General features: G+C 35.2%; 1 protein-coding gene across 3 annotated transcripts in view; it reads left to right on the top strand.

Moving 5' to 3' along the window:
- The window catches only part of LOC149789673 (myosin-IIIb-like), a 235,291-nt gene that overhangs the window by 14,736 nt on the left and 194,646 nt on the right, over nt 1–25,909 (top strand). For all 3 annotated transcript variants that reach the window (XM_089971686.1, XM_089971688.1, XM_089971687.1), the window contains exons 3-4: nt 21,390–21,568; nt 25,047–25,222. In XM_089971686.1, coding sequence (XP_089827812.1) covers nt 21,421–21,568; nt 25,047–25,222 — 324 coding nt within the window. In that variant the 5' untranslated portion in view covers nt 21,390–21,420. The remainder of the gene's footprint in view (nt 1–21,389; nt 21,569–25,046; nt 25,223–25,909) is intronic.

Genomic DNA, 25,909 nt, shown 5'->3' on the forward strand with positions numbered 1-25,909 from the left:
CTTAGACTGATGTAAATTTTAATGATAACAATATTTAGTGCCCAAAGAGTTTCATGTGAAAGATGCGCCCTTAATTTAGCATAACCAATCAGAATCAAATATATCTGCCGCCTTTTTCCAGAGGTGCCAAAGTCATGGTCAACTTGACCTTGTAGTTTGAGTAACAGTGTTCTGGAATCTTTCAATTCAGACATTTAAGTTAGCTTTTGTCTCCACCAGTCTTCTGTTGGCTAAATAAATGAATGTTTAATTAAGAATTAAATTCTCCCCTCGAAAAGACATTACCGATCATGGCAGTATGGCGATTTGATATCTGCCTGTCCCCATAAATCTAATTAATTGTTCTCTGGCCCAAGTTAATGTATACTTCATAGATCGCCAGAAATTTGCCCTTTCACATAGTATGCCCATAGCTCTTTTCATCCAATTACAGTGGTACCTGGCTCTGAGGTTTATAAGTTTAGTACAGGTTTAATATAATCATAGCCCCTTTTCATTCAACTATAGTTGTCCGTTAGGTTCCTAACTGAAAGATTCTTCAGTTGAATCTGAATTTACATTGGTCTGTGACTCTAAGGTTCTGATGGGTCAACTTTATTTTGCTTGTAATATACCTCATTATAAGATGACCTCCATTGTAACGGTACACTTTAGTATCCCCCATGAATATAATGTACCCCACTATAAGATTGCTATCCTTATAGTGCACTTTTGTGACTTCCCTGAATATAATGTACCCAATTATTAGATGACCTCCATAGTCCATTGTAACAGTACGCTTTGTATTATCCCTCACAAATATAATGTATCCTATTATAAGATGACCTCCCTTAAAATGTACACTTTGGTGTCTCCCCTTAATATAATGTGCTGCATTATAACATGACCTCTCTTATAACAGTATGCTTTTCTGTCTCCCCTGAATATGATGTACCCCATTATAAGATGACTTCCCTTAAAAAGTACACCTTGGTGTCTCCCCTGAATATAATGTACTCCATTATAACATGACCTGTCTTATAACAGTACACTTTCTTGTCTCCCCAGAATATAATATACTCCATTATTATTTGTGGAGGCCCCGAGTGGTCTAAAGTGTTCTCCGTTACGGACCACTGCCATCTCACCTCTGTCTGCGTGGGTTCGAGTCTCGGGCTCAGCCAATGTGGGTATGTGAGAAAGCTTGCCAGTAGCTTCTCGTGGGTCAGTGGTTCTTTCCGGGGATTTCCCAGGTTCTTCCTCCACCATTAATACTGGCCGCCATGTATAGCCTATCGTGTGCTGAAAAATGGCGTTAAACCCTACAGAAACAATAACAACAACATTATTATGTGAACACACCTGTTAGATAGTATAGTACACATGTCTGGAATATAATATACTCCATTATTATGGGAACTCACCTGTTAGATAGTATAGTACACATGTCTGGAATATAATATACTCCATTATTATGTGAACACACCTGTTAGATAGTATAGTACACATGTCTGGAATATAATATACTCTATTATTATGGGAACTCACCTGTTAGATAGTATAGTACACATGTCTGGAATATAATATACTCCATTATTATGGGAACACACCTGTTAAATAGTATAGTAACACATGTCTGGAATATAATATACTGTACCATAATGTAACCTTGCCTATAAAGCTGCACACTTGGTTGTCTTTCCTGAACATATTTATAATGAGATAACACTGTTCATGTAATAAGGACATGTACATTTTCAAGTTTTGTGTGATTGACCTTTTGACATCAGTTACATGCAGCTTATCACTTATTCACATGGAAAACAAAGATCAATCTGCTATTCAGCCACCAGGGAGTCCGCTTATTCACATGGAAAACAAAGATCAATCTGCTATTCAGCCACTAGGGAGTCCGCTTCTTCACCTGGAGAACAAAGATCAATCTGCTATTCAGCCATCAGAGAGTCCACTGAAAATTAGTCATCTATAGAACCACTGACCAATCAGATCCCAACTCAGCCATTTGTGGGAATGCTGACCAGTTAGTTTGTCAGACACATGCTGTCTTGCATAATTTTCAGTTTACCCCATGTTTGTTTAAGAGGTGACACCTTTGCAGATTTTGCTAAACAGCATCAACAAAAATTTATATTGTCCGAAATTCCCAGGGTTTTGCGGGGGGTTGGGGGGGCTGATTTCTGCCTAAGTTTTAGCAACTATCCAAGTAAAGTAAATCATCTTTCAAAAAGAAATCTTGAATTTTGAAAAAAGTTGGTATGCTGATGAGCATGCAAAACAAAGTGATAGGTCTGTTTCAATAATTGTGTTGAATTCAACGTCATGTGCAAAGCAAAGTTATACGTTGGCCATTCACTCAGTGTATTGAATTAGTGGGCATATAGAAAACAAATGAAAACAAATGATATCTCCATTTTATTCAGTGCGTTGAATTAGTGGGCATATAGAAAAAACAAATGATATCTCCATTTCATTCAGTGTGTTAATTAGAGGGCATATAGAAAAAACAAATGATATCTCCATTTCATTCAGTGTGTTGAATTAGAGGGCATATACAAAACTAAGTGATATACCCATTTCATGCAGTGTGTTGAATTAGAGGGCATATACAAAGCAAAGTGATAAAAAAACAAAGTGATAGGCCCATTTCATTCAGTGTGTTGAATTAGTGGGCATATAGAAAAAACAAATGATATCTCCATTTCATTCAGTGTGTTGAATTAGTGGTCATATAGAAGAAAAAAAATATCTCTATTTCATTCAGTGTGTTGAATTAGTGGGCATTTAGAAAAAAAACCCAAATATCTCCATTTCATTCAGTGTGTTGTATTAGTGGGCATATGGAAAAAACATGATATCTCCATTTCATTCAATGTGTTTTAAATTAGTGGGCATATAAAAAAAACAAATGATATCTCCATTTCATTCAGTTTGTTGAATTAGAGGGCATATACAAAACAAAGTGATAGGCCCATTTGTTGAATTAGAGGGCATATCGAAAACAAAATGATACCGCCATTTTATTCAGTGTGTTAGAGGGCATTTACAAAGCAAAGTGATAGGCCCGCTTCATTCATTGTGTTGAATTATAGGGCATATAGAAAAAAAAATTATTTAAAATTTCGTTCAGTGTGTTGAATTAGAGGGCATGTACAAAACTAAACCCATTCCATGCAGTGTGTTGAATTAGAGCGCATATACAAAACTAAGTGATATACCCATTTCATTCAGTGTGCTGAATTAGAGGGCATGTACAAAACTAAGTGATAGGCCCATTTGGATCATTGTGTTGAAGCAGAGGGCATATATAAAACAAAGTGATACCTTCATTTCATTCAGTGTGTTAGAGGGCATATACAAAGCAAAGTGTTAGGCCCGTTTCATTCAGTGTGTTGAATTACATGGCAAATACAAAACAAAGTGATAGGCCCATTTCATTTGTGTTGAATTAGAGGGCATATACAAAACAAAGTGATAGGCCCATTTCATTTGTGTCGAATTAGAGGGCGTATACAAAACAAAGATATAGGCCCATTTCATTTGTGTCGAATTAGAGGGCGTATACAAAACAAAGTGATAGGCCCATTTCATTTGTGTCGAATTAGAGGGCATATACAAAACAAAGATATAGGCCCATTTCATTTGTGTTGGATTAAAGGGCACACACAAAACAGTCATAGGCCCATTTGGATCATTGTGTTGAATTAGAGGGTATATAAAAAACAAAATGACACTTCCATTTCATTCAGCGTGTTGAATTAGAGGGCATATACAAAACTTAGTGATGGACCCATTTCACTTATTGTATTGAATTATGCCAGGGTCTTTGCTGTTTGCAGTTGAAGCTGACGTGTGTGTGTGTGTGTGTGTGTATATATATATATATATAATTTGTATGAGAATGAAATCAATACTGGCACACCAAGGAAAGTACTAAAGCTAACATTTTTATGTGCCTATTTTGGGTTTCTGATTCAGAATTTAAAGTGGACTACAGACTACCAGGTTTTCTGGTAGCCTGGTGACGTGATCACAAGTTTCTCTTGTTGTAGCCTGGAGACCAACTACCAGGCTTTTTTTTTTCTGGAGACCTTACCAGGCTGCTATTTTATTTACAAAATATTTTCAGAACTTGTTATTGCAGTAATTCAACATAGAAAGTTACCCTCTGTGTATGTATGAGATTTGTTAGATGTGGTCCTACTGTACAAATCTGAATTATTGATTTGTTAGATGTGGTCCTACTGTTCAGATATGAATTATTGATTTGTTTGATGTGGTCCTACTGTATAAATCAGAATTATTGATTTGTTTGATGTGGTCCTACTGTACAAATCTGAATTATTGATTTGTTTGATGTGGTCCTGCTGTACAAATCTGAATTAGTGATTTGTTTGATGTGGTCCTACCATACAAATCTGAATTAGTGATTTGTTTGATGTGGTCCTACTGTACAAATCTGAATTATTGATTTGTTTGATATGGTCCTACTGTACAAATCTGAAACAGATTTGTTTAATGTGGTCCTACTGTACAAATCTGAATTATTGATTTGTTTGATGTGGTCCTACTGTACAAATCTGAATTATTGATTTGTTTGATATGGTCCTACTGTACAAATCTGAAACAGATTTGTTTAATGTGGTCCTACTGTACAAATCTGAATTATTGATTGGTTTGATGTGGTCCTACTGTACTAATCTGAATTATTGATTTGTTTGATGTGGTCCTACTGTACAAATCTGAAAAAGATTTGTTTGATGTGGTCCTACTGTACAAATCTGAACTATTGATTTGTTTGATGTGGTCCTACTGTACAAATCTGAATTATTGATTTGTTTGATGTGGTCCTGCTATACAAATCTGAATTATTGATTTGTTTGATGTGGTCCTGCTGTATAAATCTGAATTATTGATTTGTTTGATGTGGTCCTACTGTACAAATCTGAATTATTGATTTGTTTGATGTGATTTGTTTGATGTGGTCCTACTGTACAAATCTGAATTATTGATTTGTTTGTTGTGGTCCTACCATACAAATCTGAATTATTGATTTGTTTTATGATGTGCTACTGTACAAATCTGAATTATTGATTTGTTTTATGATGTGCTACTGTACAAATCTGAATTAGTGATTTATTTGATGTGGTCCTACTGTACAAATCTAAATTATTGATTTGTTTGATGTGGTCCTACTGTACAAATCTGAATTATTGATTTGTTTTATGATGTGCTACTGTACAAATCTGAATTATTGATTTTTTTTTATGTGGTCCTACCATTCAAATCTGAATTATTGATTTGTTTTATGATGTGCTACCATACAAATCTGAATTATTGATTTGTTTGATGTGGTCCTGCCGTACAAATCTGAATTATTGATTTGTTTTATGTGCTACCATACAAATATGAATTATTGATTTGTTTTATGATGTGCTACTGTACAGATCTGAATTATTGATTTGTTTGATGTGGTCCTGCCATACAAATCTGAAGGTAATTTTATCAGTTAAACCATGCCAGTATGGGGGGGGGGGATATTATGCACCATACTTTTATTTGAAATTGTATTCAACCATAGGAATTTTAACACCTTATTACTATACCTTTTTTGCTTTTGATATAATTTTCCTTATCTCAGCAATACATGTATACTGTAGAGTATAAAGACTCAGGAAAATTTTGTCAGTTTCAGGTGTCAGGTCCGGGTGAGATTGCATTTCATTGAATTATGTGCCTTTCATTTGTATTATAAGGATTATGTGTATTTCATTGGTATTATCAGGATTATGTGTATTTCATTGGTATTATCGGGATTCTGTGCATTTCATTGGTATTATAGGGATTCTGTGCATTTCATTGGTATTATAGGGATTCTGTGCATTTCATTTGTATTATATGGATTATGTGTATTTCATTGGTATTATAGGGATTCTGTGTATTTCATTTGTATTATAGGGATTCTCTGCATTTCATTTGTATTATAGGGATTCTTTGTATTTCATTTGTATTATAGGGGTTCTGTGCATTTCATTGGTATTATAGGGATTTCATTCGTATTATAGGGATTATGTGTACTTCATTGGTATTATCGGGATTCTGTGCATTTCATTGGTATTATAGGGATTCTGTGTATTTCATTTGTATTACAGGGATTCTGTGCATTTCATTTGTATTATAGGGATTCTGTGTATTTCATTGGTATTATAGGGATTCTGTGTATTTCATTGGTATTATTGGGATTCTGTATATTTCAATGGTATTATAGGGATTCTGTGCATTTCATTTATATTGTAGGGATTCTATTTCATTTATGTTATAGGGATTCTGTGTATTTCATTGGTATTATTGGGATTCTGTATATTTCATTGGTATTATAGGGATTCTGTATATTTCATTGGTATTATAGGGATTTTGTGTATTTCATTGGTATTATATGGATTCTGTATATTTCATTTCTATTATAGGAGTTCTGTGGATTTCATTGGTATTATAGGGATTTTGTGCATTTCATTTGTATTATAGGGATTCTGTGTATTTCATTGGTATTATAGGGATTCTGTGCATTTCATTTGTATTATAGGGGTTCTGTGCATTTCATTTGTATTATAGGGATTCTGTGCATTTCATTTGTATTATAGGAATTATGTGTATTTCATTGGTATTATAGGGATTATGTGTATTTCATTGGTATTATAGGGGTTCTGTGCATTTCATTTGTATTATAGGGATTCTGTGCATTTCATTTATATTATAGGGATTCTATTTCATTTATGTTATAGGGATTCTGTGTATTTCATTGGTATATTAGAGGGATTCTGTGTATTTCATTGGTATTATAGGGATTCTGTATATTTCATTGGTATTATAGGGATTTTGTGTATTTCATTGGTATTATATGGATTCTGTATATTTCATTTCTATTATAGGAGTTCTGTGGATTTCATTGGTATTATAGGGATTTTGTGCATTTCATTTGTATTATAGGGATTCTGTGTATTTCATTGGTATTATAGGGATTCTGTGCATTTCATTTGTATTATAGGGGTTCTGTGCATTTCATTTGTATTATAGGGATTCTGTGCATTTCATTTGTATTATAGGAATTATGTGTATTTCATTGGTATTATAGGGATTATGTGTATTTCATTGGTATTATAGGGGTTCTGTGCATTTCATTTGTATTATAGGGATTCTGTGCATTTCATTTATATTATAGGGATTCTATTTCATTTATGTTATAGGGATTCTGTGTATTTCATTGGTATATTAGAGGGATTCTGTGTATTTCATCAGTATTACAGGGATATTGTGCATTTCATTTCTATTATAGGGATTATGTGTATTTCATTTGTATTATAGGGATTCTGTGTATTTCGTTTGTATTATATGGATTCTGTGCATTTTATTTGTATTATAGGGATTCTGTGTATTTCATTGGTATATTAGAGGGATTCTGTCTATTTCATTGGTATTATAGGGATTTGGTGCATTTCATTGGTATTACAGGGATTCTGTGTATTTCATTGGTATTACAGGGATATTGTGCATTTCATTTCTATTATAGGGATTCTGTGCATTTCATTTGTATTATAGGGATTATGTGTATTTCATTTGTATTATAGGGATTCTGTGCATTTCATTTGTATTATAGGGATTCTGTGTATTTCATTTGTATTATAGGGATTATGTGTATTTCATTTGTATTATAGGGATTCTGTGCATTTCATTGGTATTATAGGGATTCTGTGCATTTCTTTTATATTATAGGGGTTCTGTGCATTTCATTTGTATTATTGGGATTCTGTGCATTTCATTTGTATTATAGGGATTCTGTGTATTTCATTTGTATTATAGGGATTCTGTGCATTTCATTTGTATTATAGGGATTCTGTGTATTTCATTTGTATTATAGGGATTATGTGTATTTCATTGGTATTATAGGGATTCTGTGCATTTCATTGGTATTATAGGGATTCTGTGCATTTCTTTTATATTATAGGGGTTCTGTGCATTTCATTTGTATTATAGGGATTCTGTGCATTTCATTTGTATTATAGGGATTCTGTGCATTTCATTGGTATTATAGGGATTCTGTGCATTTCTTTTATATTATAGGGGTTCTGTGCATTTCATTTGTATTATTGGGATTCTGTGCATTTCATTTGTATTATAGGGATTCTGTGTATTTCATTTGTATTATAGGGATTCTGTGCATTTCATTTGTATTATAGGGATTCTGTGTATTTCATTTGTATTATAGGGATTATGTGTATTTCATTTGTATTATAGGGATTCTGTGCATTTCATTGGTATTATAGGGATTCTGTGCATTTCTTTTATATTATAGGGGTTCTGTGCATTTCATTTGTATTATAGGGATTCTGTGCATTTCATTTGTGTTATAGGGATTCTGTGTATTTCATTTGCATTATAGGGATTATGTGTATTTCATTTGTATTTTAGGGATTCTGTGCATTTCATTGGTATTATAGGGATTCTGTGCATTTCTTTTATATTATAGGGGTTCTGTGCATTTCATTTGTATTATTGGGATTCTGTGCATTTCATTTGTATTATAGGGATTTGGTGCATTTCATTGGTATTACAGGGATTCTGTGTATTTCATTGGTATTACAGGGATATTGTGCATTTCATTTCTATTATAGGGATTCTGTGCATTTCATTTGTATTATAGGGATTATGTGTATTTCATTTGCATTATAGGGATTCTGTGCATTTCATTTGTATTATAGGGATTCTGTGTATTTCATTTGTATTATAGGGATTATGTGTATTTCATTTGTATTATAGGGATTCTGTGCATTTCATTGGTATTATAGGGATTCTGTGCATTTCTTTTATATTATAGGGGTTCTGTGCATTTCATTTGTATTATTGGGATTCTGTGCATTTCATTTGTATTATAGGGATTCTGTGCATTTCATTTGTATTATAGGGATTCTGTGTATTTCATTTGTATTATAGGGATTATGTGTATTTCATTTGTATTATAGGGATTCAGTGCATTTCATTGGTATTATAGGGATTCTGTGCATTTCTTTTATATTATAGGGGTTCTGTGCATTTCATTTGTATTATAGGGATTCTGTGCATTTCATTTGTATTATAGGGATTCTGTGTATTTCATTTGCATTATAGGGATTATGTGTATTTCATCTGTATTTTAGGGATTCTGTGCATTTCATTGGTATTATAGGGATTCTGTGCATTTCATTTGTATTATAGGGGTTCTGTGCATTTCATTGGTATTATAGGGATTCTGTGCATTTCATTTGTGTTATAGGGATTATGTGTATTTCATTTGTATTATAGGGATTATGTGTATTTCATTGGTATTATAGGGGTTCTGTGCATTTCATTTGTATTATAGGGATTCTGTGCATTTCATTTATATTATAGGGATTCTATTTCATTTATGTTATAGGGATTCTGTGTATTTCATTGGTATATTAGAGGGATTCTGTGTATTTCATTGGTATCATAGGGATTTTGTGCATTTCATTTCTATTATAGGGATTCTGTGCATTTCATTGGTATTATAGAGATTTGGTGCATTTCATTGGTATTATTGGGATTATGCGTATTTCATTGGTATTATAGGGATTCTGTGGATTTCATTGGTATTATAGGGATTCTGTCTATTTCATTTGTATTATAGGGATTCTGTGTATTTCATTTCTATTATAGGGATTCTGTCTGTTTTATTGGTATTATAGGGATTCTGTGTATTTCATTGATATTATAGGGATTCTGTGCATTTCATTTGTATTATAGGGATTCTCTGTATTTCATTTGTATTATAGGGATTCTGTGGATTTCGTTGGTATTATAGGGATTTTGTGTATTTCATTGGTATTATAGGGATTCTGTGTATTTCATTGGTATTATAGGGATTTTGTGCATTTCATTTCTATTATAGGGATTCTGTGTATTTCTTTGGTATTATAGGGATTCTGTGTATTTCATTGGTATTATAGGGATTCTGTATATTTGTGGCGTTCTGGGGTATTGGGGTGGGGTTCTCCCAATATAATTTAATTAAATTAAATTGAAAGTTCCACCCTGGCTCGTTAGGTTAGAAAGTTAAATTAGTGATGATGTAGATTTACAGCTCTGAGCCCCCAGCCGACGGTTAAATTATAGAGAACACGAAGATGAAATTCAATCAATAACAATTTAATAAATGTGATAATTTAAAACGATAACTTCCAATCACTCGTCTTTCCCTCGACCAAGTGACAGCCTAATTCATCCCGTGATTTACAGTGTGAGTTCGATTTTCCCCCTGTCCTTGCATCTACTCATCTATTTCTTCCTGCTGATTCCTTCCTTCTTTCTGTTCCTCTAATTCCTTCTTTGTCTCTGTTTCCTCTCTACTATCTCCTCCAGCTTCGCTCCAGACTTCAGCTTCTTCTTTCCCTCTCTATTATCTCCTCCTCCAATTCCGCTCCCAGACTTCAACTTCTCCCTCTTCTTCCCTCCTTTCCTCCGTCTCTCTATCCGAGACAACGGGACCAAACTTTAACTGGTCTGTCCCTCAAAGCTTCCTTTTGAAGCTTTCTACTTAGACCTTCCCGCTCTAAGATTTTCCCGCCAATAACGAATGGCTATTCGGAGTTACGCTAACCTCTTCTCTGGGTAATTTCTCTCAGCGAACTAACTTTTGCCGGAAAACGCAGGGATATCATTCTACCCAAATCAAGGTCTCCCCCATCTCGATTCTGATTGGGTGGCGCTGTGCCCCTGTCCAATCGTCTTAGCGGCCAGTTCAACCTGTCTGTCTGTTTGCAGGGGAAAGAAGTTAGGACACTCCCACTTCTTCAGGCAATTTCTTTTGATCTTGGAAACATTTCGACACCTAGGTGATAATTGGCTGTCTGTGACTTCGCAACTCCAATGTCCGGTCCTTCGATTCTAGCCACAACAATCTTACGTAACGGATTAGTGCTAGTCTTCGGCAATGTTCGACATCAAACAATGACCCGTCAGAATTGCCTTGATTATACATGTTTCAAACTGGGCTACTCTGGGTCGGGGTAAACACGACAATATTTCATTGGTAATATATGGATTTTGTGTATTTCATTGGTATTATAGGGATTCTGTATATTTCATTGGTATTATAGGGATTTTGTGTATTTCATTGGTATTATAGGGATTCTGTATATTTCATTTCTATTATGGGGTTCTGTGGATTTCATTGGTATTATAGGGATTTTGTGCATTTCATTTGTATTATAGGGGTTCTGTGGATTTCATTGGTATTATAGGGATTTTGTGTATTTCATTGGTATTATAGGGATTCTCTGTATTTCATTTGTATTATAGGGATTCTGTGCATTTCATTGGTATTATAGGGATTCTGTGTTTCATTGGTATTGTAGGGATTCTGTGTATTTCATTGGTATTATAGGGATTCTGTGTATTTCATTGGTATTATAGGGATTCTGTGTATTTCATTGGTATTATAGGGAATTTGTGCATTTCATTTGTATTGTAGGGATTCTGTATATTTCATTGGTATTATAGGGATTCTGTGTATTTCATTGGTATTATAGGGATTCTGTGTATTTCATTGGTATTATAGGGATTTTGTGCATTTCATTTGTATTGTAGGGATTCTGTATATTTCATTGGTATTATAGGGATTCTGTGTATTTCATTGGTCATAATTATGTGATTTCACCACATACTTGTGTTGGCTGTCATAATTATGTGATTTTGCTACATACAGACTTTTGTTTGCTGTCATAAGTATGTGATTTTACTACTAACAGACTTGTATTCACTGTCATGAGTATGTGATTTGCCTACATATGAACTTGTGTTCCCTGTGATAAGTGTGTGATTTTACTACATACATACTTGTGTTCGCTGTCATCAGTATGTGATTTTGCTACAAACATACTTGTGTTCGCTGTCATCATTATGTGATTTTACTGTGTTCCTTGTCATAAGTATGTGATTTTACTACATACAGAGTTATGTTCTCTGTCATAAGTATGTGATTTTACTACATACATACTTGTGTTCTCTGTCATAAGTATGTGATTTTACTACATATGGACATGTGTTTGCTGTCATAAGTACATGATTTTACTACATGCAGGCTTGTCTTAGCTGTCATAAATATATCATTTAATAAATACAGACTTTTGATTGCAGTACAGTATGATATACATTCATTCTCAGTTTTTAGTGTGTGATGTACAATGATATATACACACATTATCAGTTTTGAGTGTGTGATGTACAGTATGATGTACACATACATTCTCAGTTTTGAATGTGATGTACAATATGATATACACATACATTCTCAGTTTTGAGTGTGTGATGTACAGTACAATATACACATACATTCTCAGTTTTTAGTGTGTGATGTACAGTATGAAGTACACATACATTCTCAGTTTTGAGTGTGTGATGTATGATATGATATACACATACATTATCAGTTTTGAGTGTGTGATGTACAGTATGATATACACATACATTCTCAGTTTTGAATGTGATTTACAATATGATGTACACTAACATTATTAGTCTTGAGTGTGTAATGTACAGTATGATATATGCATACATTCTCAGTTTTGAATGTGATGTATGATATGATGTACACATACATTCTCAGTTTTGAGTGATGACGATATGATGTACACATGCATTCTCAGTTTTGAGTGATGTATGATATGATACATACATACATTATCAGTTTTGAGTGTGTGATGTACAGTATGATGTACACATACATTCTCAGTTTTGAGTGATGTACGATATGATATACACATACATTCTCAGTTTTGAGTGTGTGATGTACAGTATGATGTACGCATACATTCTCAGTTTTGAATGTGATGCATGATATGATGTACACATACATTATCAGTTTTGAGTGTGTGATGTATGATATGATATATGCATACATTAACAGTTTTGAGTGTGTGATGTATGATATGATATACACATACATTCTCAGTTTTGAGTGTGTGATGTACGATATGATATACACATACATTCTCAGTTTTGAATGTGATGTACAATATGATGTACACATACATTATCAGTTTTGAGTGTGATGTACGATATGATACATACATACATTATCAGTTTTGAGTGTGTGATGTACAGTATGATGTACACATACATTCTCAGTTTTGAGTGTGTGATGTACAGTATGATGTACACATACGTTCTCAGCTTTGAGTGTGTGATGTACAGTGTGATGTACACATACATTCTCAGTTTTGAGTGATGTATGATATGATATACACATACATTCTCAGTTTTGAGTGTGTGATGTACAGTGTGATGTACACATACATTCTCAGTTTTTAGTTTGTGATGTACAATATGATATATATATACATTCTTAGTTTTGAGTGTGTATATGTTCATCAAGTTATAGGACATATTATCCACTATATTTTGTTGGTTATGTACTATGTCCTTGATGTCATTTACACCTTGTCGAGTTGAAAGCAGTTAATTGGATTGATCAGTGATTTTTCTTGTTTTCAGCACTGGATTAACAAATCTGTAATAGTTTTATGTGATTAATTATATCACTGTGATTTGTATCAGAAAATTATCACCGTTTCTTTGTCCATGTACAAGAAAGTGTTCCTCTGACATGTCAAGAGATCCTACTGTACTGTGATGTCCATGTACAAGAAAGTGTTCCTCTGACATGTCAAGAGATCCTACTGTACTATGATGTCCATGTACAGGAAAGTGTTCCTCTGACATGTCAAGAGATCTAACTGTTCTGTGATGGCCATGTACAAAAAAGTGTTCCTCTGACATGCCAGGAGATCCAACTGGTCTGTGATGTCCATGTACAGGAAAGTGTTCCTCTGACATGTCAAGAGATCTAACTGTACTGTGATGTCCATGTACAAGAAAGTGTTCCTCGGACATGCCAGGAGATCCAAGTGTACTATGATGTCCATGTACAGGAAAGTGTTCCTCTGACATGTCAAGAGATCCAATTGTACTATGATGTACATGTACAAGAAAGTGTTCCTCTGACATGTCAAGAGATCTAACTGTACTGTGATGTCCATGTACAAGAAATTGTTCCTCTGACATGCCAGGAGATCCAACTGTATTATGATGTCCATGTACAAGAAAGTGTTCCTCTGACATGTCAAGAGATCCAACTGTACTATGATGTCCATGAACAAGAAAGTGTTCCTCTGATATGCCAAGAGATCCAACTGTACTATGATGTTGAAAGCTACTAAGGTCATTGATTAATTATCTTCTAAAACCAAAGCCAACTGAAACCTTTTGTCATTTTCCAGTAGTTGTTTGACATTTGTGTTCAGTCTGTGTGAAGGGAGGAGATGCCAGTGATGCAAGTTGATTTTGAATCTTATTGGTATGGTACCAACCCCATTGACCCCCAACTCCAACTGTCACAGACCTACTGGCAATAAATGTCTTTTGTATAGTACCAACCCCCTTGACCCCCAACTCCAACTGTTACAACCCTACGGGCAATAAATGTCTTTTGTATGGTACCAACCCCCTTGACCCCCAACTCCAACTGTTACAGCCCTACTGGCAATAAATGTCTTTTGTATGGTACCAACCCCCTTGACCCCCAACTCCAACTGTTACAGCCTTACTGGCAATAAATGTCTTTTGCATGATACCACCCCCCTTGACCCCCAACTCCCAACTGTTACAGCCCTACTGGCAATAAATGTCTTTTGTATGGTGCACCTAACCATACTAGGTTAACTGCACTGATGGGAGATATTAACAGTTGTAAATAGGAAAATGTGTGTGTGTGATGGGAGATATTAACAGTTGTAAAAAGGAAAATGTGTGTTTGTGTATGTCAATGAAGAATTAGTAAGATTTAAAGAAAAATAAGAATATGACAGATTTCTAAAGTGTTCTTAATTTATTCCAAGCTACTCTCATTTGATTCCAGTAAATGACCCTTTACTACTGGATATCTAACCAAATTATCTCATATTAATCCTTTACAGTTAACTTTGATAGAATTATCCCATATTAATCCTTTACAATTAACTTTGATAGAATTATCCCATATTAATCCTTTACAATTAACTTTGATAGAATTATCCCATATTAATCCTTTACAATTAACTTTGATAGTACTTTGATAATTAGGCACTAAAAGCAGTCTATATTTCACTTCCTTAATTAAGGTGTGTCTGAGACGGAATGCTATCATTGATTTTTAGTTCATTTCCTCAAAGTAACAATCTGCTGAGTTTTGCTTTCCTGTTTAATGCATGCAAATCATTACGAATTGTGGCACAAAATTACCAGTGAGATTATATTCTTGTTTTTGAAGACATGGGGAGGGGGTCAGTTTGTTCATGTTTTTTGTCTTCTATTTTGATGGAAAGCAGCCACAAAATATGAATAAAATTGTACAGAAGGAATTTTTATCAGCCAGATGAGTAATCATGGCTGTACTTAGGGCTTTTTTTGTTATCCCTTTAGGTATTGTTGAAGAATAATTTTTTGCATAATTTAATTTTAAAAAAACCACATTATAGTGCAATTATTACCCAGGATACATTATACATGGTGATATTATTATCCCAGATATGTTATATACAGTGACATTAATACCTAGATACATTGCATTGACATTACCCCATATAAAAATTATATACATTGAATTATTATCCCATATACAGTGAATTATTATCCCAGATACATTTCGGTGATATTATTATCCCATATACCTTACAGCAGTGCTGTCAAACCTTTTTGACTACATGGGCCACTGAAAAATGTTTTTCTTGAGGCTGTGGGCCACAGCAGAAAACTGAAAAGCAATGACTTTATAGCTGCTCGAGCTCTGGCAGGCTATTTAAAATCAGCTTTTGGGCTGCATGTGGCCCATGGGCCACAGATTGGACAGCACTGCCTTACAGTGACATTATTACCCTAGATACATTATAAATGACATTCCAGATACGACCACTACAGTGGCTTGTGGTTAGATTGTCTGCCTCTGATGCAGGAGGTCATGGGTTCGATTCCCAGCCGAGTCATACCAAAGACTTACAAAAGTGGTACTAACAGCTGCCTCACTTGGCGCTCAGAATTACCAGGTTAGAGTTATGACTGGTCGGCCTGGGTGTCAGTTTAATGTGACTAGGTGGGACATCATGCTACATGTCTGTGGCATGATGCCCCATTGCTAGACATCACTGTAAACTGCCACACTGCAGACATGGTAGCAATATGACTGAAATGTTTTTAAAGCAATGTTAAAACTCCAGATCACAAGCAAAAACATATTCCAGATACATTACAGTGGTCTTATTATCGTATATACATTATATAGTGATTTATTATCCCAGATACATTACAGTGACATTATTATCCAATATAGATACATTAAAGTCATGTTGTTACCAACGATATATTCCACTGCCATAATATTACCCTAGACACATTATATACAGAGAGATTATTATCCCAGATACATAAGAGTGCCGTTTTCATCCCAGATACATTAGTGACATTATTATCTCATATACATTATACATGGTGATATTATTATCCAAGATACAGTACACTGCCATTATTACCCCAGATACATTATATACAGAGACAGTATTATCCCAGATATTGTACAGTGACATTATTACCCCAGATACATTATATAGTGACATTATTACCCCATATATATTACAGTGACAATATTACCACGACTCGTATATAGGGACATTATCCCATATTCATTACATTGACATTATTACCCCCAGATACATTAGTATAGTACTCCCAAATACATTATGCATACATATTTTATCATGCTCTTAGAGGCCAGTAATGATGTCCCAGTGCTAGACATCACTATAAACTGCCACACTGCATGATGCCCCAGTGCTAGACATCACTATGAACTGCCACACTGCATGATGCCCCAGTGCTAGACATCACTATGAACTACCACATGGCATGATGCCCCAGTGCTAGAGATCACTATAAACTACCACATGGCATGATGTCTCAGTGCTAGACATCACTATAAACTGCCACACTGCATGATGCCCCAGTGCTAGACATTACTATGAACTGCCACACTGCATGATGCCCCAGTGCTAGACATCACTATGAACTACCACATGGCATGATGCCCCAGTGCTAGAGATCACTATAAACTACTACATGGCATGATGTCCCAGTGCTTGACATCACTGTAAACTGTCACACTGCATGATATCCCAGTGCTGGACATCACTATAAACTGCTGCACCACATGATGCCCCAGTGCTAGGCATCACTGAACTACCACATGGCATGATGCCTCAGTGCTAGACATCACTATAAACTACCACATGGCATGATGTCCCAGTGCTAGACATCACTATAAACTGTCACACTTCATGATATCCCAGTGCTGGACATCACTATAAACTGCCGCACCGCATGATGCCCCAGTGCTAGGCATCACTGAACTACCACACGGCATGATGCCTCAGTGCTAGACATCACTATAAACTGACACAATGCATGATGTCCCAGTGCTAGACATCACTATAAACTACAACACGGCATGATGTCTCAGTGGTAGACATCACTATAAACTGCCACACAGCATATATCATAGTGATATGACTGAAAAAGATTTAGAATCTAAGTTAAAAATGCAAATCAAATACACAAAGTTATTTGGAGGCCAGAAATCTGTGCCCCTCCCACCAACTAAATGGCATGACCTTTTCTTGAAATGTTGGATAAAATGTCTAATTTTATTAGCACTGGATTTTGGACATACACAGAGTCCTGTCTTTCTCCTCATTGGGAAAAAAAAATATTTATAGTTGTAACTCATTTTGTCTCCAAGGATAATGAGTGCATTTTCTGCAGGAAATCCATAGATAACAGTGCAGATGGCAATGTTATTTCCGGTATTTATGATCATCAAATTAGCACAGACATTGGCTACAGCATGTATCACATCTTTTTCTAACTTTCCACTTTTCTCCTTGGTGAATCGCTCTGGTGGCCTTAGTGGTTAGAGTGTCCACCTTGGATGAAGGTTCAAACCCAGGTTGAGTCATACCATCGACTTATAAAAATGGTACTAATAACTGCATCACTTAGTGTTCCGCATTGAGAGGTTAGTGTTAGGACTGGTTGGCTTGGTGTCAGGATAATCTGACTTGTGGGACATCATGCTATATGTCTGCAGCATGATGTCCCAGTGCTAGACATCACTATAAACTGCCACACTGCAGACATCATAGTAATATGACTAAAAAACATTTAATACCTAAGTTAAAAATCCAAATCACACACTTTTTACTTTGATGGGAAAATTGACAAATTGGGTAATTGTGTTTTCTTGGATTATAAATGCATTGTTGGGAATGTCATAACTTCTGTGCAAGGTGAAGTAAACTTGGATTATAAATGCACAATTCCAGACTTATTAGTCACTATTTCAACTATTGCCCACTAGCATGGACCTTGGAATATATGTCACCCATAATGCCCACTAGTATGGACCTTGGGCTATATCTCACCCATATTGCCCACTAGCATGGGCCTTGAGCTGTATGTCACATATATTGCCCACAGAGTGGACCTTGGGCTATATGTCACCCATTTTGCCCACTAGTATGGACCTTGGGCTATATCTCACCCATATTGCCCACTAGCATGGGCCTTGGGCTGTATGTCACATATATTGCCCACAGAGTGGACCTTAGGCTATATGTCACCCATTTTGCCTACTAGTATGGACCTTGGGCTATATGTCACCCATTTTGCCTACTAGTATGGACCTTGGGCTATATGTCACCCATTTTGCCTACTAGTATGGACCTTGGGCTATATGTCACCCATATTGCCCACTAGTATGGACCCTGGGCTATATGTCACCCATTTTGCCCACTAGTAGGGACCTTGGGCTATATGTCACCCATATTGCCCACTAGCATTGACCTTGGGCTATATGTCACCCATATTGCCCACTAGCATGGACCTTGGGCTATATGTCACCCATTTTGCCCACTAGTATGGACCTTGGGCTATATGCCACCTTTATTGCCCACTAGCATGGACCTTGGGCTATATATCGCCCATATTGCCCACTAGCATGGACCTTGGGCTATTAAACTATTTCAGTATTCAAGAATCTTTACTTTATGACTTGTGGGTGGTAAAAGTTTTGTACCAAAAATGCGAATTTACCAGTTTTACAATTTTACATGTAAAAATTTCCAATTCCTTGACCCCTATGTTTTGTTTAGAAAGTGGCAGAAAAATCCTGCATGCATGCATTATAGCATACAAGTACATCACTTAAAAGAAACTCAGGACTCTAGCCTGTATGTTAAAATAAATGGGTATGTGTCGAAAAACTTATCTTCACTTATTGATTTAGAATTAAAGAGATTTGCAACAATCAATATAATATAAACTATGTATACTTATGTACAGGTGGCCACTGGAAAGTGAAGTGTTCACTTGTCATTTATCTGCTGATATATGTATGCACTGACAGTATTAGACAGGTGGAGGGGATGTTTGGGTAAGAGAAATATGTTTCTGGTCTGTAGTACAAGATATCAGTAATCTAGGCACATGAGCAAAGGTATAAATTCAGGTACAATGTGTAATCTAGGTACATGTGCAAAGGTATAAATTCAGGTACAATGTGTAATCTAGGTACATTTGCAGAGGTATAAATTCATGTGCAATGTGTATTACATGTTTACATTTTATTGTCACGAGCAACTTGTGTACATCTGAGTTTCCTTTTTGAAAATTGATGAATATGAAGGAATTTGCTGGTTTTAGTGCTCATTGAAATGTCACTAGCCATGGGTTTGAGGATTAGTGGTTATTTCAAGCCCTGCCTTTAAAGGCCCATACTTTCTAATGTTATTTGAATGTTGTTATATTACAAAGATACTTGAAGGCCCATATGTTCTTTTGTTACATCAAGGCCCATATGTTCTTTTGTTACATCAAGGCCCATATGTTCTTTTGTTACATCAAGGCCCATATGCTCTTTTGTTACATCAAGGCCCATGTGTTCTTATGTTACAATGAGGCCCATATGTTCTTTTGTTACATCGAGGCCCATATGTTCTTTTGTTACATTTCTTTTGTTACAATGAGGCACATATGCTCTTTTGTTACATCAAGGCCCATATGTTCTTTTGTTACAATGAGGCCCATATGTTATTTTGTTACAATGAGGCCCATATGTTCTTTTGTTACATTGAGGCCCATATGTTCTTTTGTTTCAATGAAGCCCAATGACCTTTATCCTCTTATGTACAAAGGAAAACTGAAGGCCCAATATACTCATGCTGAAAAAATAGCTGAATGCTCATTTACACTAACACGTATGTTACAAAGATACTTGAAGAGTTATATGTTCTTTTGTTGCAAATATACTCCAAGACCTGTTTTTATGATTGTTTGTTACAAATATGATCCAAGGCATGTATATATGATTTTATTGTTACATATATACTCCAAGACCTATATACTGTTATGTTATGACTATACTCCAAGGCCTATAGGCTCTTTTATGTTAGGAATATAGTCAAAAAGGCCAGTATGATGTTACATAATAATTGTACTCCAAGGCCAGTATGTAATCTAAGGCCTGTATGCAGTTATGTTATAAATGTACTCCAAGGTCTATTTGCTGTTATGTTATAAATGTACTCTGATTTCTGAATGCTGTTATATTATGAGTATACTCCAAGGCCTGTATGCAGTTATGTTATAAATGTACTCCAAGGTCTACTAAGCAGTTATAAATGTACTCCAAGGTCTATATGTAGTTATGTTATAAATGTAATCCAAGGCCAGTATGCTGTTATGTTATGAATGTACTCCAAGGCCTATATGCTCTTACTTTCCAATATGGTTATTTTCAAATAATTATGTGCTTATTATTCCAGTTTTACTATTATCGATACTAATTCTATTACTTATGAATGAACAATTGCAGGCAATACGGTACCTTTAATATTACTAAGAATAAATTTATCTTATCTTTAAAAAGCCAACAAAACTTAATTTCAGTGCTTCAATCCAGAGTATGCAGTGTTTTTAAATGCATGTGTTAAACTTTTTTAAAAATTAATAAAACTTAAACAGTACTGCCACCATATTTGATCTAATAAAAACATGTACCTGGTATGTGAGAAATCTTGCATGAAGTTTTGCTTGGGTTTTTGTTTCTTACTGGGGTTTTCCCAGGTTCTTCCTTCACCAATTATACTAGCCATCTCATATAGCATGTTGGTCTTCTTGCGTCAGATTTTGAAGGAAACCAGCATTAGAAAACAAATTTATGATTGTTTGTGGTAAACTATATTATCTCCTTTCTTCAGATGAAGGGGGTTCACTAAAAAAGGAAGCAAGATGACGGACATGTTCCGAATGTATGAAAAATACAGTAAGAAGATAAAGTTTGCTGAACTGAAGGACCCAGAAGAATCATGGGAATTACAGGACCTCATTGGAGAGGGGACATATGGAGAGGTTTACTCAGCCAGAAACAAGCACACAGGTATCAGTTTTACTTGTGCATAACAATTGTACTAACAATAACTTAGAATCATATGCTCTGTTGTATGACATGCCAGCAGACCACACACAGATGCACTGCAACATGATGTGCCAGCTGACAAGACGTAGATTTACTGTCACATCATGTGCCAGCAGACCACACACAGATGCACTGCTACATGATGTGCCAGCTGACGAGACGTAGATTCACTGTCACATCATGTGCCAGCAGACCACACACAGATGCACTGCAACATGATGTGCCAGCTGACAAGACGTAGATTTACTGTCACATCATGTGCCAGCAGACCACACACAGATGCACTGCAACATGATGTGCCAGCTGACGAGACGTAGATTCACTGTCACATCATGTGCCAGCAGACCACACACAGATGCACTGCAACATGATGTGCCAGCTGACGAGACATAGATTCACTGTCACATCATGTGCCAGCAGACCAGACACAGATGTGCCATCATATGGTGTGCCAGCAGATTGTGATATATTTTATTTTATTTAACTTTATGTACTACTTTCAAACTGTGATTTGTGCCATACATAGCTGAGTATATCCCCACTTTCAAAGTGTGATACTGCCCATCCAAGCATAACCATGTCCCCACTTTCAAAGTGTGAAACTGTATCCATACATAGGTACATTCCCACTTTCAAAGTGTGATAATGTCCATCAATACATTAAGTATCCCCACTTTCAAAGTGTGATAATGTCCATCAATACATTAAGTATCCCCACTTTCAAAGTGTGATAATGTCCATCAATACATTAAGTATCCCCACTTTCAAAGTGTCATAATGTCCATCAATACATTAAGTATCCCCACTTTCAAAGTGTCATAATGTCCATCAATACATTAAGTAGCCCCACTTTCAAAGTGTCATAATTTCCATTAATATATTAATTAGCCCCACTTTCAAAGTGTCATAATGTCCATCAGTACATTAAGTATCCCCACTTTCAAAGTGTCATAATGCCCATCAATACATTAAGTATCCCCACTTTCAAAGTGTGATAATGTCCATCAATACATTAAGTATCCCCACTTTCAAAGTGTGATAATATCCATCAATACATTAAGCATCCCCACTTTCAAAGTGTCATAATATCCATCAATACATTAAGCATCCACACTTTCAAAGTGTGATAATATATATCAATACATTAAGCATCCCCACTTTCAAAGTGTCATAATGTCCATCAATACATTAAGTATCCCCACTTTCAAAGTGTCATAATTTCCATTAATACATTAAGTATCCCCACTTTCAAAGTGTCATAATATCCATCAACACATTAAGTATCCCCACTTTCAAAGTGTCATAATTTCCATTAATACATTTAGTATCCCCACTTCCAAAGTGTGATAATATCCATCAACACATTAAGTATCCCCACTTTCAAAGTGTGTTATGTCCATCTCTAAGTATTTCCCATTTCAAGTTGTGATACTTTCCAGCCATACATAGGTATGTTCTCACTTTAAATGTGTGATACTGTCCATATAAAAGTATCTCCAAATTTTAAATTGTGATACTGACAATCCCTTTGTAAGTATTTGCATTTTAAATATGTGATCCTGTCCATCCATAGGGGCCCCGATTGGTCAAAAGCACTTAACGTTACAGATCACTGGGTTCAAGTCTCAGGTTTGGCCAGTATATGTGAGAAAGCTTGCCAGTTGCTTCTCATAGGTCAGTGGTTCTTTCCTGGGTTTTCTTGGGTTCTTCCTTCACCATTGATACTGGCCACCACATATAGCCTTTATTGTGCTGAAAAATGGCATTAAACCCTACTACTCTTCCAAGGGGTGTTAAAATGATAGAACTAAAGTTAAGAAAAAAATGAGTTGTTAATGTTTGACGTGTCTGAGAACTGGCTTCTATAATCAGTGACTTTTGTGTTGGGATACATATTTTACAAGAGTTTTGTATCATGACTGCTCCAGTGGCCTAGCTGTTAGAGCATCCGCCTTGGATGCGGGAGGTCATAGATTCAAACCCCGGCTGAGTCATACCAAAGACTTACAAAAAGGTTACTAATGGCTGCCTTGCTTGGCATTCAGCATTAAGACGTTAGTGTTAGGACTGGTTGGTCTGGTGTCAGAATAATGTGACTGGGTGGGACATCATGCTACATGTCTGTGGCATGATGCCTCAGTGCTAGACATCACTGTAAAGTACCACACTGCAGACATCATAGCAATATGACTGATTTTTAAAAAGAATGTCATTAAAATTCCAAATCACACACACACACATAATTTGTATCACAAGTTACTAAGCACAGATGCATCATTCTGCGTGACCTGTCTGAAACAGAATTTAGGTCTTAAGGACATGTCTCTGTCTAGCATGACTGAGAACTGGCAAGTGCAATCAGTGACACAAGTGGTGGAATATATATTTGCAGATTTCACATCCTAAATTGCTAAGTAAGAACATATGTATAATACACTAGGCACACATATATAATGCTCCAAGTAAGCACACATGTATAATGCTCCAAATAAGCACACATGTATAATGCTCCAAATAAGCACACATGTATAATGCTCCAAGTAAGCACACATGTATAATACTCCAAGCAAATATGTATAATGTTCTAAGTATAATGCTCAAAGTAAGCATATGTGAGTAATGCTCCAAGTAAGCACATGTGTGTAATGCTCAAGAAGCACATGTGTGTAATGCTTAAAGTAAGCACACAAGTATAATGTTTTACAGTAAGCACAATTACATATGCATACTACTTTAAATAAGCACACATGCATAATGCTTTTGAGTAAAGCACATATGTGTAATAATCCAAGTAAGCATATATATATATAATGTTCTAAATAAGTGTACAGATGTGTAATACTCCAAAAGAGTACACATATACTGCTCTATAAGTACATATGTATAATGCTCTAAATAGGTACATATGTATAATGCTCTAAATAGGTACATAATTATGTATAATGCTCTAAGTAGGTACATATGTATAATTCTCTAAATAGGTACATATTTATAATGCTCTAAATAGGTACATATGTATAATTCTCGAAATAGGTGCATATGTATAATGCTCTAAATAGGTACATAATTATGTATAATGCTCTAAATAGGTACATATGTATAATTCTCTAAATAGGTACATATTTATAATTCTTTAAATAGGTACATATGTATAATGCTCTAAATAGGTGCAATGTATAATGCTCTATATAAGTACACATGTATAGTTCTTTAAATAGGTATAAATGTATAATGCTCAAAACAAGTACAATTCTTTAAATATGTACACTGCTCTTAACAAGTACACATGTATAATATTAAGTACATATGTATGAAACTTTATAAATAAGGACATCTGTATAGTGTTCCAAATAATTATACATTTATTTTAATCTGAGTAAGGACACATACTTAATCCTTCAAGTAAGTACCCATATTTAATACGCTTTATGTCCGATAGGTCATTGGGCAGCAGTGAAAGTACTGGAGTCTATCCATGAAGTGATTGAAGAAATAGAAGAAGAGTACACCATACTGCGAGATTTTAATGACCATCCCAACATGCCTCGCTTTTATGATCTTTGTTTGAAAAAAGGGGACATGGGTACTGAGGATCAAGTCTGGATTGTAATGGAGGTCAGTTTTATTTTTGATTATCACTATTGTTTCAATACGACAGTGGAAAATCATATGGTGTACAGTACATTGCTGTGTTTGGACAAACTGCATTGTTCCCTAGAATGCTTGTTTGTTTCTCTCCTGTAAGAGGTTTGGGTTTCAACTGTGGCTACCTGCCTTAAAGTTTATTTGTTTCATCTAGCACTCTAACACTTAAACAGAGGTTGTTTCAACTAACAAAACAAAATGTATGTGATGTGCATCTAACAAAATTTTTTATTTGATGTGCATGTCTCCCCATTATAATATGCTTTTCTTAACACCATTGTCATTTTTCGATATGAATGTTATCTTTTTTGATAAAAGAAATCTCGATTCATTTTGAACAAACAATAAAACTAGAATGTATCCAAATCAACACAAAAAGCAGTGATGTAATACACAATGTGTTTAGCAATACACATGTTAAGAGTACTGATACCTCGTGGAATAATGTTTGTTTTTACGATCTTTTCAAGATACTTTATCCAGAAATGAAAGTAATTTATAAAGAAAAACAAACAACACTTTTATAAAGAAATATTTATTCACAGTTATTTTCAGCACGATTATAAAACGAGTATTTAACAATGCAAACCCCCCTTTCGCCTCTCTCTGTTGATCTCCATCTCTTTATTAGTTTTTTTTATAGGTCCCTCGGTAACT

The sequence above is a fragment of the Sinohyriopsis cumingii genome, chromosome 10 (assembly GCF_028554795.1).
Source record: "Sinohyriopsis cumingii isolate HCF-2022 chromosome 10, ASM2855479v2, whole genome shotgun sequence".
In the NCBI taxonomy this organism is placed as follows: domain Eukaryota; kingdom Metazoa; phylum Mollusca; class Bivalvia; order Unionida; family Unionidae; genus Sinohyriopsis; species Sinohyriopsis cumingii.